At 37.8% G+C, this 15,819-nt stretch overlaps 1 protein-coding gene across 1 annotated transcript in view; it reads right to left on the bottom strand.

The window, feature by feature from the left end:
* Window positions 1-12,379, bottom strand: part of fstl5 (follistatin-like 5) — a 102,208-nt gene extending 89,829 nt beyond the window's left edge. Inside the window, 1 exon segment of the mRNA XM_043256608.1 lies at window positions 11,914-12,379. Coding sequence (XP_043112543.1) covers window positions 11,914-11,936 — 23 coding nt within the window. The 5' untranslated portion in view covers window positions 11,937-12,379.
* Between the last annotated feature and the right edge of the window lie 3,440 nt (window positions 12,380-15,819).

Here is a 15,819-nt window from a genome sequence, read left to right as displayed (position 1 = left end):
AGGTCATCATGTGACCAGATAAACATCACATGACCAGGGTTTAGGCAGACTGGTAAACCACGTGCTGCTTCTTTAACCAGATTAGTGTGAGGAGAGTAAGCTTTATCCAGCCCAGGGTACATAGACGATAAATATCCTTGATTCATTACACCTAAAGTTCTGCTAGAAACCGATGATAAACGCACGCTGGCAGAAGCACACAATCACAGATGAGAAAAGAGATCAGGACTTGTGTAAACGCTGCTCTGTTCATGTGTACTAGGTGGCATTATTTATTGCTGCTCATCATTTTCATGGACATGTTATCTTTTTATTCAGATATCTCTCCCAATGCAGCACTGTAATCACAGACGTGTGATTTGCTGCCTGCTTTGAACACAGCGCTGCACTGCATATCCCTTAGTAAGTCTTTTGTGTATTAAAGAAATGTCACTGATAAAGAAATGTCAAAAGTTGAGAATGTGGAACTGTGTGTGTGTGTGTGTGTGTGTGTGTGCATGCATGTAGCTGTGATTCACATTATGTTATTGTACATAAAAATGCAGCGTGCTACATATTTTTGTGAGATTTGGTATTTATATAAAAATAGCTTTTTGCATCTGAAAGATACTGATTATAAGATATCTTACATTGGTGGTTTAGATAGTAAGTGGTGACCCAATGCAGTACCAAAATGCTAAATAAAGAAATAAATTTTTTTTCAATGAGAAATCGTTTTAATTCATGTGAATGTACTGTATGTGTAAAGAAAAAAAGCGAGATAGAAAGAGAGAGCGAACAACTTGTATGCAAAAACGGAATGACTTGTGTGCGTCTGCTATTGTAGGTAAAAAAAAAAAAAAAAAACGTTTTTCAAGCCTGAACTTAAACTGTAATTTAATGTAAGTTTTCCTGTTTCCTTTCTTGTTCAGCTCAAAAGGGTCTAACATTGAGCGGAGACACGAACGCTTAAATCCCTCCAGTTTTGCGTGGAAATTGAGCTCAGAGCTAAATCACTCTTTAGAGGTAATCTTTCTCGAAATCCAGCACAGACGTACATATCCAGGAGGATAAACAAGTTTCAAATCAAATTCAGAATTGAGGCGATTGAGCCACCATCCTCAGCAGAAGACTTGGCTGTGTTATCACAACTGTGCTACATTGCTGAAGGCAGATAAAGTACAAGGGCTCACATCTCATCTCTATTTCTCTTGATAAAACTATTTTGTCCCTTTTTGGAGTCAATGTTCAGCTGGACTAAAAGCAGATTAATGTGCAAACACACTTATGAGCATTCTGGAAAAACTCCCATAGGGGTTCTCCCACCTTGAATGACTCAATTTTCAGTCTCCCCACCCACTAACATGAGTTCTCGGAGCATGCTGGGTAATATGCTAATCAGCCTAGATTGTAAGGCAGTCCCCTGGGCAGAGCATAAGGATTTCTCTAAACGGTTCTGCTCTTTTTTGAGCATGTGTGGTCTTGCTCTTTGAAATCTAATAAGATGAGAGGCGTAACAACAGGACCAAGCCGTCGTAAAGTAGTCATGCCTGAGGGAGCCCTCTTGCTTTGCGCTGCCCCTGAAGTGCCGTATCCTCTGACTGAGACCATCCCCAAAAACATCCATCTTAACCTACATTTAACTAAATTCCCTTGAAGGGTGTAGCGTTATGGAAACAATAAGCTCGTTTCCACCGCAGAAACTTTCCTCTGGAACTAAGGACTTTGGGGCCTATATGTGTGTTTCCACAGCGGGAACCAGGATCTAAATAAAGCTCTGGGTGAAAATGTGCCCCTAAGAAAGTCCCTGCTCGCGAGGTAGTAGACCTAGCAAAGGTCTAGAACCTTCGGGGGGTGAGACTTGTGTATTTCAACCACCACTTATTCACATAATTTAAAAATGTTATTGTGTCAGATATGACTCCTTCTGACATATGCATCTGGCTCTGATGTCTCTGTAGTGGTTAAACATTAGATAGAATTTGTTTTTCTTAAATTTAACAGGCAGTTTTTGCTCTCACGGATCTATTACTTGTTTTGGCTGAGCACAAAGTTATTTTCCATAACTTTATATGTTTATATAGAAGTGTGTGTGCGTGTGTGTATGTATGTATATGTACACACACACACACACACACACATATATATATACAGACGTGGACAAAATTGTTGGTACCCTTTGGTCAATGAAAGAAAAACTCACAATGGTCACAGAAATAACTTTAATCTGACAAAAGTAATAATAAATAAAATTCTATAAAATGTTAACCAATGAAAGTCAGACATTGTTTTTCAACCATGCTTCAACAGAATTATTAAAAAAATAAACTCATGAAACAGACCTGGACAAAAATTATGGTACCCCTAACTTAATATTTTGTTGCAACCTTTGAGGCAATCACTGCAATCAAACGCTTCCTGTAACTGTCAATGAGACTTCTGCACCTCTCAGCAGGTATTTTGGCCCACTCCTCATGAGCAAACTGCTCCAGTTGTGTCCGGTTTGAAGGGTGCCTTTTCCAGACTGCATGTTTCAGCTCCTTCCAAAGATGCTCAATAGGATTGAGGTCAGGGCTCATAGAAGGCCACTTTACAATAGTCCAATTTTTCCTCTTAGCCATTCTTGGGTGTTTTTTAGCGGTGTGTTTTGGGTCATTGTCCTGTTGCAAGACCCATGACCTGCGACTGAGACCAAGCTTTCTGACACTGGCTAGTACATTTCTCTCTAGAATTCCTTGATAGTCTTGAGATTTCATTGTACCCTGCACAGATTCAAGACACCCTGTGCCAGACGCAGCAAAGCAGCCCCAGAACATAACAGAGCCTCCTCCATGTTTCACAGTAGGGACAGTGTTCTTTTCTTGATATGCTTCATTTTTCGTCTGTGAACATACAGCTGATGTGCCTTGGCAAAAACTTGATTTTTGTCTCATCTGTCCACAGGACATTCTCCCAGAAGCTTTGTGGCTTGTCAACATGTAGTTTGGCATATTCCAGTCTTGCTTTTTATGATTCGTTTTCAACAATGGTGTCCTCCTTGGTCGTCTCCCATGTAGTCCACTTTGGCTCAAACAACGACGGATGGTGCGATCTGACACTGATGTTCCTTGAGCATGAAGTTCACCTTGAATCTCTTTAGAAGTCTTTCTAGGCTCTTTTGTTACCATTCGGATTATCCGTCTCTTAGATTTGTCATCAATTTTCCTCCTGCGGCCACGTCCAGGAGGTTGGCTACAGTCCCATGGATCTTAAACTTCTGAATAATATGTGCAACTGTAGTCACAGGAACATCTAGTTGCTTGGAGATGGTCTTATAGCCTTTACCTTTAACATGCTTGTCTATAATTTTCTTTCTGATCTCTTGAGACAACTCTTTCCTTTGCTTCCTCTGGTCCATGTAGAGTGTGGTACACACCATATCACCAAACAACACAGTGATTACCTGGAGCCATATATATAGGCCCAATGGCTGATTACAAGGTTGTAGACACCTGTGATGCTAATTAGTGGACACACCTTGAATTAACATGTCCCTTTGGTCACACATTTTCAGTGTTTTCTAGAGGTACCATCATTTTTGTCCATGCCTGTTTATGAGTTTATTTTTTTAATAATTCTGTTGAAGCATGGTTGAAAAACAATGTCTGACTTTCATTGGTTAACATTTATAGAATTTTTATTTATTATTACTTTTGTCAGATAACAGTTATTTCTGTGACCATTGTGACTTTTTCTTTCATTGACCAAAGGGTATATATATATTATATATCCACGTATGTATATATATATATATATATAGCCTATATTTATAGCTTTATGAAAATGAAAAGAAGCAGTGCTGTTTGATATCATATTTAATTTAATTTTATTGCATGTACATTCTCTGAACTACATTTCTGCTGCTATTAATAGCCTATGTTTAAATGAAAACGGAGTGGTGTTTCATATTATATTTCATCTTATAGTAAATACAGTGAGGGAAATTGCTCTAGCCAAGGCGAGCTGACTGACATTACCAGCCTAGATTGTAGATTCAACGTTTGCAAAATTACTGGACTTGCGTCATCCCATCCCCAAGAGTTCACATTTTCAAGTTGAAAGTGTGAAGTCTGAACTAACAAGAACGCAAGTCTGAACTTTGATTACTTGGTGTATAGAGAGCCCCTGGACTAGGAGGAGAAATCATGTGCAGTCCTATGTCCTAATTGACTATTGGCCTAATCTTTAGACCAGTGGTTCACAAACCTGTTCTGGGGATGTCATGTCTCCCTCATTTAACCCACCTGTTTCAACTCATCAGCTCATTAGTATTTCGGTTGAAAATCAGCTAATGAGAACTTAAAGTTATAGCTCATACCAAATAAAAAAAATACGTTTATGATTTACTCACTCTCATGTCAATCTGAACCTGTATAACTTCATTTCTTCCATGCACACATGTGTGACAGACTTCCAAAACTGAATTTTAAACGGTGGATAATGTGTTATGATGTGTAATGGTTATAATGTTAAAACAACAACATTTTAGTGTCACGTAAAAAAAAAAAGATAAAGAGATTAAAGTTGTAATATTTTGAAATACAAGAATAAAGTCAAAATATTTCAAGAGTAAAGTAAACCTTTATTTTTAGGGTTTGCAGCTACAAGTGGCTCACTAATTGAATCAGTTCTTGAGAACTAAATCAGTCAAGGTTTTTAAACCAAAACAAATGGTTCACTGAAAAGATTCAACTCAAAAAGAATCTTTTCTTTCCTACTCCTGCAAGTATTTTCATTATACTAGCAAGGACAAACACAAGCATAAAAGATATGAATGATAACATAATGAACTATACCATTACCAATAATATTGCTCTTCATATTTCTAGGCTTTAAAACGTCTGTGTTCCATGATAATCTTTTTGTGCAATTAATATAGCATTTTAACAATATTTATTTTACTCACAGTCTGAGTGAGCATCATTAAAAAATCACGATCGACAAAGAAGCATCCCCAGCATCTTGTTTAGTTTGTCATGGCGTTGTTGCTTAGCATTTTTTTCCTGGGTAATCTGGACTTATTAAATGCGACGCACATACGCAACCCTAGCAGCAGAGGTGAGATTAGAGCGGAGAGCCAGGACGCAGCTTCTGTTACGTTATGCAACAAATACACTGCTTTCTAGAGCTGTACCTGTGTTTCGGGACAGATGCTACGATGTGAAACTGGCACCTGCATCCATTAAAATGCGGCACTCAGGAAGGCAGCTGAAGCTGTCATACTGAGGATCTGTGTATACCACAACACACACATAAACACAGTGAGAAACACACACAAAAAGGCAGTCAAAAAGAACATGACCTCATTGGCCAGAGTTTAAAAACCAGTCCCCCTTCACAAAGACTGCTCTTTTGTCTGTGTGCAGACATGCTCCAGAGCTCACACCTAGAGCAATGTGGGCACAAACACACACACACACACACACTTCATCAGCAGGATCAGACAGCCAGCCCACCAATCTGGGAACAAGCCTGAGAACAAGCTGAAAATATCCTCACAATTTCCCTATGTGAGTTCAAATCGCTTTTCCAAGCTTGGCTTTGTTCTTTAATCTATTCAACTTCAAAACGTTGGTTGTACAATCTAATTAATTTCTCCCAAGCCTAAAGCCTGATCCAGTATGTAGTGAATACGCCCTGTCAAACATATCTGCCCTATCAAGAGCAAATCAAGTCACCCATACATATTTGCCGTATTCAAAAGATTTGAGAGTTGATTAGATATGGGTTGTTGAGTTGACATTGACTGTGCACAAACGCAAAAATAGATCTGGCAGATTATGCAAAGCTGTAATAGCTGCTAATGGTGGATGTTTTGATGAACATTGTCTATGTTTAAATTGTTTATGTAATAAAATATGTTTTTGCAGTTTGTGTTGTCCCTTATCAGTGCAAAATGATCACAAATGATAAAGAATTAAGAGCAATATTGACCAAAACCACTTTTCTAGGGTGTTCTCAAACTTTTGGAGGGCAGTGTATGCAGATAAATATAATGTTGAAAAAAAAAATACAGTAAAAATAAATAAAATTAATAAAAAAACCAGACATGTTCTTAATATATATAAACAGTATACACACACATACATACACAAATTATATATATATATATATAACACAGCTATGACCGCTTCACCCGACAGTTCTGTCTATCACCGAGCAGCACCCTTAGCAAACACTGTTAGCAACATATACAATCAATAAAACAGCATAGTGTATTATACATTTCAGTGAAATTAAATGTCTGTTATGTATTTAATGAAGTAGGAGTGATCCCTGCTGGCCTTATGTTGAATATTTCATCTTTAATTTTGAAATCATGCCCTTCACCGTCTAATAAACGTTTCTCATGCGGAGATATTTCAGGTATGAATATATATGTCCACTGGTTATGCCGCGTATCAGTCTGTTTTGAAACTAAAAGACGAAAAACACATGCTGAGAGATAAGCAGATGTCTGTAGGAGAAAAAATATCATATATGGTGTTAAAAAAATAAACAATGCAGCAGATGATAAGCTATTCTCTGTTTTTATTTAAGCTCCATTAGATGAGAAGAATGTTCTCTTGCGTTTGTTTCTTTCAGGGACTAGCATTTAACAACATTTAATGAACTTCAGTACTGTACTTCAGTAATATATTTGTTTTGAATTGAACAGATTGAATTGAATTGACCCGATATCGATTTTTACCAATACCGATAATTATGCTGGACTGCACTTGCAGATAACCAATTAATTAACCAGAGATTTTAAAATGGATTTTTTTAGCAAACACAGAGGATTTGCTATCAAATAAAAACATGGAAGAAAGTTTTTTTGTATTATTTTAATAATTTTAGTAGTAGCAGTACTGCGGTTGAACAGAACTTTTATTTTGGCGGGTTGCTGCAAATTGCTTTACAGTTCTGTGTGACAATAGATTTATTCAAATGAAACGGTAAAAGGCTTATGAAGTGCAGTGCAGTTCAAGAGATTTTTTGTTCATGTACCTATGTCCCTAGTTAGTGAGCCAACAGACACTGATCATAGCAAACGGTGCGTGCTACAATATGTATGTAGTAAACAAAACCCAACGTCAACGGCTCCCACATTCATTCATTCATACAGAGATGAATCACGCAATGATTTAATGCTTATCTAGCTTCACTAAAAACAGTGGATGGTGGGGGGCAGAGGAACTTCTTTGCCAGATGTGCAAGTGTTTTGAATCCCGTTTCATTTTTCTGCCACCAGTGCAGAGGCATGTCACTTTTTTCAATGACAGGCTCTGACAAATAGCACTCAAGCTCAGGTCAAATTTATGGTAACAATCATGACGTTAAACACTTGCGTGTATGTTTGCCATATTAATTTAACCGCTTGAGGTACTACATCTAGCGTCCTCTCTCAAGCCCTGTCAGCAAACTGCTGTTCTTTCTCCAATGCAGCATCTAGTGAACAAATTGTTTACTTTATGTTGACAGGAAAACATGTACTGGAGTGTACTGTATGCGTGCCTTTTCGTTTTCTGTGTTTTAACGTGCATCTGAAATGTCATCTCTGTTTCATAGCAAATGCATGTGTTTTCAGTGATTTTGCCTCTAAAGGCAACTCCAGCAGTGGATGCAACCGGAAAAACTATCAGTTTTTAATAACAGTTTATAACAGTTCTGGGTATCAACTATCGGTGCCAATTAATCTCTAATGTACGTTTTAATATTTTTTTATTGTGTGGTAACTGTTTTATAAAAGCAATAAGGTACCAGAGGCAGTGCTGTATTGTGAATAAATCATGGCTATATAAATTAACACTTTACGATGAGGTGTCATTTGTTAACTTTAGTTCATTATTTAAGTGAAGTATTAAATAACATAATACATTTATTACACTGTTTATTAATCTTTGTTAATGTTAGTTAATAAAACAGTTGTTCTTTGTTGGTTCATGTTAGTTCACAGTGCATTAACTAATGTTAACAAACACAACTGATTTTAATAGTGCATTAATAAATGCTGAAATTAACATAAACTAAAATCAATAAATGCTGTAGAAGTATTGTTATTTTTTGTATTTGCTTCAGTTTTACCAAATATACAAAACATATAAATTATGTATATATATATATGTGTGTGTGTGTGTGTGTGTGTGTGTGTGTGTGTGTGTGTGTGTGTGTGTGTGTGTGTGATAAAGATTTGCTATGGAAAACTTAAAGACTTCAATTCTAAAAATATAACCCCCATAAACTGACTCCTGTAGTTCATTTCAGGGTTGAACTCAACAATAAATAAAACAAAATAATGGTGAAATAGTGGTGATGAGTTATTAAAGTGGGTTCCATAACTCCAATCTAAACTTACCAGACGTAGCAAAGTTGCCCTAAACCCAAAAGTTCATGCTGGTTGATTGATACAGAGAGCAAGTCAGAAAGGCCTTTTGTGAGCCAGGTCTATGAGATAGCTCTATGTCCGCTGACCAGTGAACTGTGTTATTCGCTGGTCACGGAGGATTGCACTGACCTGTCCAATCTGTGAGCAGTGTCAGGATTCATTAGTGCAACAGTAGGACTCACTCAGGTCTGTGATGAACATATCTACGGACAGGGGAATCCACAGACACAGGGAATAAAGTTTGCTTGCACATCCATCTCAGCGACATTATGTGAAAATAATGCCGGGTTCTTTTCGAACGCGTATCTCGGGGTGATGCTATTCACGTCGAGGCTGCAAAGGCGAGGCAGTCGTTTGAGGAGATTAATTATTGAAAGCAATTAGAGTGTTTGTATTGCCCCTCTTCATTTTTTTTGTATCGTGTGAGTGCAGTGCCTTTCAGCGCAGTAAACAACTGCAAATCTCAGACTACTATTATGCACGCACAATAACAATTCCATGAGTTGTGATGAAGGCGGAAAATGAGAAATGCATGAAGACAATAATGGCGATGATGATGAAGATGAAGATGCAGCTGAGGCCGACAATGTAGCTGATGATGAAGGGGATAGTAATGATCGAAATGAAAAATGTGCCTGCTTTCAAAGGACTGGCATGAGTTGGAATTTAAAAGTTTTAGAGCGATATTTCTCCCGAAAATTTGCTCAAAATGTACCTCTCAGTCCAATCTCGCCATCAAGTCATTCAAGTTGTAGATGAGTTTGTTTCTTCATCACAATAGCTTTGGATAAATGTAGCATTATTTGCTCCAAACAGCTGATAAAACAACCAGTAATCCGCACTACTCCAGTCCATCTATTAACATCTTGCGAAATGAATGTGTGGATTATTGTGAACCTTGTATCAACTGCTCGGATTTTCCTTCTGACTGCCCCCTTTTCGGTGCAGAGGATCCACCGGCGAGCAAAAGATATCATGTCTAAATTTCTCCAAAACGATAAAGAAACAAACTCATTTATATCTTGGATGGGAGAGAACATTTTCACCAAATTTTCAATTACTGAGTGAACTATTCCTTTAATTAAAAAAAAGCATAATCACTTTAAGTAGTTTCACATCTTATGTGCTAAACCACGCTTATGAATGTGGTGCCTTTATTTATTTCCAGTGTGAGCAGCGTTTCTCACATCAGTGCACACCAAAAGCATTGAAGCAGCTCCTCCACCTGCTGCTGAAAAATGTACAATAATTGGGTGAAACTCTAAAAGTGAAGACTTGGACAAAAGACACAGGGTGAGGACTAGCTACTGTAAGGGGAAGGATGACGCGTTATAGGAAGTTCCATAGCTGAAAACGTGCTCCCAGTACACCGAGTGTTCTTTTTTCCAGTTTTTCTAGCTAGGCCTCTTAAAGATTTTTTTACTTTTTTTTTTTTTAAATCCCATTTGACCCGGAGGCATATTTAATGGCCCATTCAGTGCTTTTTAATGTGTGTTTGTCAGATCTGAGGCTTTACTTTTGTGTCTATATGTGTGAGAACGCATGTTTGTCTGTCTCTGTGTGTGGGAGAAGCAATTGTTTGTTGTTCCTCTCATTTTCTGCACTGTATGAGTTCCCTGTAGTGTCTTTGCTTTCAATAAATCCTTAGCTACAGAGCACTATGGAAAAAAAAAAAAGTTCCAGGACCGCTCCTATACTCATTTGATGGAGAATTCGATGTGCATCAGATTCACTTGAGCAGAGGAGCTTGGAAGCTCATATAGTAGCTGACCCTCACTGAGTTTCTCATACATTAACTATGAGCCTCATCAGTCATACACTGAGCAGGTGGTACGATGCATTTCCACCCACCTTTCTGTGCTTTTACTCTTTTTTTTAATGTGTGTTTTTTTATGTGAACTTTCACATTTGTTCACTTCGAGTCTCGTATACCTTTCGTTACTGAGTCAAGTGCACACAAAGCACTGGCTCCAAACACAGCTTACAAAGGCAGATTCTATGTCAACGCTTGGCTGCCAATTCAAGGAAAGTTTTTCCTCGCAAAGGCTAAACCAACAAGAAATAACAAAACAGGAGAGCTTGGATGTGACTAAACTGTGAAAACTTGGTTTCAAATCTCATAAGAATAACAAAGCGCCAACTACACTACTGTCTCTTGAGGTCTTGTTGTCTAATCTTGCTGTAATAAACCTAACACAATAGAAAAGCTGGAAATAACGCCTACAGCCTATCAAACAGAAAGTGTGAAGAAGACAAGTACTATTGATCGATGGCCACACATGCAAAAAATGAAGTTTAGATTAAAAAACAGGCATTTTCGAGAATAAATCTGTAAAATGGCAGCCCTTGTGAACATGGTAGGAATAATCTTACAGGGATTCACGCATCATTTATACATCTTTCCGACCCATGGACATCGCATTCATCATTTGTTGCCTCAAATTATTATTAGTATCCTTCTAATTCAATTTCAGTGCTTATCTCAACAACAATCTGTATCTTCAATGATTCCGCATTAACTCATTTATAAAAAAGTTTCTTGAAATACCTTAAAGTGCATGAATTCAATGATCTGGATTCTTGCTGACTGTTAATGGTCATTAGAAACTATAAAAGATGATCATATATCGATTACAGCACGGTCATATATGAGACTACCTGCACGGGTTAAAGCGTTGGAGCTGTTCGCATATGAAGCGTTCTTGTATTCAGAATTCTCTATTTTCTAACAGCGCACTTTATGCACACATGCGTTAAAAAGCCGTCTTTATTGCGAGTCAACGGCAGGGGTGAGATTTAACGATCATTTAAACTACTTAAAACGCGTCTTTTTCATTGCCTCGCGCTCCTTCGATCTGTTTTTGAACGCAAGAACACGTCCTACGCGAACGGCTCCGTATAATTGCACTACAGACACCAATTTGTCGCCCGTCTCCAGCCAGCCACGTCAATTACCAGAGATCGCCATACACACAAACCAGATTGAATCTGGGCGAGGAAAACAGGAGTAGCTATAATCCCCGCGCGCGCTCGCGGTGTCACTCAAGGATTTGCGTGCCAAGAAAAACAACTTGCTAAGTACCCTGCGGCTAAATTAAACGGCCACGAGCTTTGCTCAGGGTCCCGTGCGTTTGCTCAGCGTTTACTTTGTTCATTCGAGGAACGTCGCTGTACCGTTTGAGGCAACAATACATCGGATCGACCGACGACTGAACTTGTCCCCGGTACGGCGGATGGGAAAAGCTCGTCTAACTTCATCACCCTCCATCAAGCACGGCTACCGGGCTCAGGCAGTTGTGCGAGCTACGCTGAATGTCATTGCACAAAATGCTAAATTATTCACACTCTACAGCGAAAGTGCTTTCCACCTTGCCTCTCCATTTAAAAAAAACCGCACGTCAATACGAAACCCATCATAGATAATATAGTGAACGCGTTTAAATAACACTGAAATGGCTCCACGGACCCGATGTTTGATCTTAAATCACATCAGGCTGTGTAGTACATCACAGAGAAGAAAAACATACCTGTTTGTCCAACTACAACTCATCCAGAAAGGTATTTCCGAGTGGGTTTTTTAAAATACGAGAATGACTTTTGGAACAACACTGTTAACTGGCGCGAAGTAAATCCAATCCCGTTTTGGTTAAGCTGTACAGCGTCCTCGGAGTTTGTGCATTCCCTCCAACTGATCGGTTGACGTGAAATCCTCGTTTCAGCACCCGTGGAGTGGACAGCTCCGCGGAAAGCGGCTTCACCTCGCGCTCCGGGTCTCGAGAGCCACACCAGCGCGAGCCCTTCACCTACTGGCTGCAACCCCGACCGGATTTGCATACAATAATACAATCAGCCAATGAAAAGCTCCGGCGCAAACCGCGGCGAGTGGAAACAGCCAGCCGACTTGTCTGAGCTCATCCGTTTAAATGGATCGTCCTTGACAAAGATGAACAGAGTTTGTGTGCAGACTGTCCTGTCCTCTCCTCTCCACGCGGTGCAGCATTCGCGTGTTAGCGTGAATCTTTACATATGAATCACGCCAAGCATTGATTTGTGACCTACATGTAAAAAAAAAAGGGTAGGTTTACGGTTAGAAAGGTATTAGGATATGGCATTCTGGGCACGCTTGTTTCACAGTTCCTAATTCCTATAGTATTTTGTGCTAATCGATTTGAGCTATGTTACTGTAAAATGCAGTAATAACAACAGAGGGTACATACAATGAAATAAGGTAGAATGGCACAAAAATAGTCCAATGTACATACCCTCAAAAAATAAAATGATGTTTAGCACAGAAAATTTTGGAAACATATACTCCTGAGGTGAATTATCCTTTTATTTATTTTATTTATATATATATATATATATATATATATATATATATATATATATATATATATATATATATATATATATATATATATATAAACTTTGGGATCAAATCAGAAGCAGCTACAGAACCACCGATTTGTTGTGTTGCTCAGCGGAGTTTTCAATCAGGATTCCACCCATGTTCTGGAGGCGCATCTTCACATCTGTGCTGGGACCCTCATATCAGACTCAAGTATCTCTCTGATTTCCACACTCGTCAGTTCATCATGGTGTCAAAATTATGTGGCCCAGAGGGGCTTTGTCACATGAAGATGACAGAAAACTCTGAAGAATCACTTAAGACTTTAAAAGTTCACCCATAAATGGAAATTCTGTCATTAATTACATTCGTTCCAAACCCATAAAACCTTTTTTTTTATCTTCAGAACACAAATTCTGATATTTTTGAATACCAAGAGCATTCTGACCCTAAATATACCAGAATGCAACTACCCCTTTCAAGCCCCAGTAAGGTAGTTCGAGGTAATAAGGGCAACATTAAAACGTTAGTTGTTCAACCTATGAGAATAATAAGAAAGAAAACAAAAATAACCCTCATGTAGTGTCGGAGAGGATTTTCTTTTCCCTGAATTAGCATGGAATAAAACCTTCTGACTTTGTTCACACAAGTTCCCAAAAATGTAGATACTTTTGTACTTATTTATGATTTTTCCCCGCTGTGTTAGTGCTCACTGTAAGACAAAAAATACTGAGCTAAAAACTGCTCGTCACTCATATCATCAACATTTATTGAAATCATTTTTTTTTTTGTCATTTGCACATTTGTATTTCTTTTCAGAATCGAAATACAAAATCTGTGCTAAATGTAAACATTTGGTGATAATGAGAGATTTACAAGCAATTATTAAGAGGCCAGTCATTTTTGACCTGAGAGCACATAATTACCTAAATAAGTTTTAACGCACCATTTAAACATTTTGCATTTAAACATAAAAAAAAAAAAACTGGCAATCTTCTCTTTTTCTAAATTGCCTAAATCTCCGTAGAGCTATTAGACACAAATCTTGCCACGAAAGCTTCAGTCATCCCAGCTATTACACTTCGGTGCACGATTCAGACTTCACAGACCTCCTGTTTGGTGAAGCCAAGTTGACATGGAAGAAGTTATGATGTTTATGACTGCACACTGGAGTAAATAACAGCCAGACAATGCATCCGGTTGAGCTCCAAGAGGAACTATAACTCACTGTAACGATACACCATTGAAAGCGAGACAGTCAAAGCAACCTTACACAGACAATGAGAGTGGAATTCTGAGGGCAACTAGTTTGAAGGGTAGAGAGCCAAATATCTCAGCCGACTATTGGAAGAGAACCAAAAACAGCTCACCGAGCGAGAGAGCATCTCCATATAATTGTTTTCACTGCAGACCCACTTAGCTGTCTAAAAACACCTACAGTAAAAATGACAGCGAGAGAGCTACAAAGACAAAGCCCATATGGCTCAAGCTGATAGGCCGTGGAAATAGTACTCACGCAATAAAGCTGATAAAAGCTCTCACAAAATCAGAGTGATGCAGACGGAGGGGTGCGTGGCTGGATTTAACCACCCACACTACGTAGGAAGCTAATTGCATGGTCTCAATCAGCAGCAGGACACCACTGAGTTTTACACACATAGATGCGTGGTGGTTATTTGGTAACTTATAATTTGAATCAGAACTGTTGCTGGCGTGTTGTTATGCAATAAAACACTGGGAAGGGAAAGAAAGAAAAATTATTCGAAACTTGGGATGCAAAATACAAATACTGTATGGTTTACTGTCAAAATAAGACCATAAAATAAGTCAAACTAAGATTTGTTTTGTTTTTAAGAGTTTTCTACAAAGATCTGGCATCATGTATTTAACTCTATTTCCAGTATAACAAAGTCATTAAAAAATCTTTGTTAAATAAGCAATAAACATTTGGTTCATTACAAAAAAAACCCCAAAATACTCACAAAATCCTAAATCTAAAAACTAACTACCTAGTTAAATAACTAACTATATATATTTTAATTATCTGGCATCTTTTGCAAAATATGTGTATGATACTTGCAGGTGTGTTATTCATGCGTTCAGGTGTGTCCAGAAAATGTATTAAATGATCTTTAAAATAGATACAATTTTATTTTATTAAACAGAAAATATAAGACTGACAGTCACAAATAACAAAAATAAATCACTTTAGTGAATCAAGAAAATTACATATTAATATTATTATACACCATGGACAGTCAAAATACCATGGGTACCTTTCATCCCCTTTATGAACTCATACAGTACATAAATATTATATTTAATAAAAAGTCTATTTTGTAGCATTAATTTGCAATGTTAAAAATACAATTTATTTTACAATCATTTTTAATATTAGGATGGTTTAAATATCCATTACTGTCAATTTGATTCCCTTTAATCTATAAATATCTAGTGTTTAATTAAATTTTAAACCTTGTTCTGTTCTCAGCTGTGCGTATCTACAAAGCAATACTTTTAATTACATCGGCCTGTGACTTTACAGGTTTGCCACTTTTCCCCTTTCACCCAACCTGAGAAACATAACAGGCTTAACAGCAAGTGACATGATGTCACCTCTAGCCTAACCCTTCAGGGACAGTAAGCCACCAAAGCAAAATAATTACCAAGAGACAGAACTGCAATCAACAGCAGCAATTATGCAGGCGTAACCTGGGAGACAGGACAGGTAACAAGACCTGGAGGAGCACAGTGGGTTCAACTCTGACAAAAAAGAACAGTGAGAACCAGTGCACCAGAGGAAATCTCAGATGCAAAGTTTAGGACACACAATGTGACTGCATTATATTTATATTTATGCAATTTAGAAAGCACTGAAATATTATATCAAGTACTAATTTTTACTAATTTAAAAAAATATATATGAAAAAGTTGTCATTGTATTCACTGTAAAAACAAAATTTGTACCAAAGCATGTTACAAACGGGTTACATACAAATATTTCAAAGTTCTGTATGATCTAATTTCCCATTTCTCTAATAAATTTCCCATTTTGAACGTCCAATAGCTATAAAAAAGAAGTATA

The sequence above is a fragment of the Puntigrus tetrazona genome, chromosome 14 (assembly GCF_018831695.1).
Source record: "Puntigrus tetrazona isolate hp1 chromosome 14, ASM1883169v1, whole genome shotgun sequence".
NCBI lineage: Eukaryota > Metazoa > Chordata > Actinopteri > Cypriniformes > Cyprinidae > Puntigrus > Puntigrus tetrazona.
Note: the sequence above shows the minus strand (reverse complement) of the source record. Positions and strands in the feature narration are given on the sequence as shown.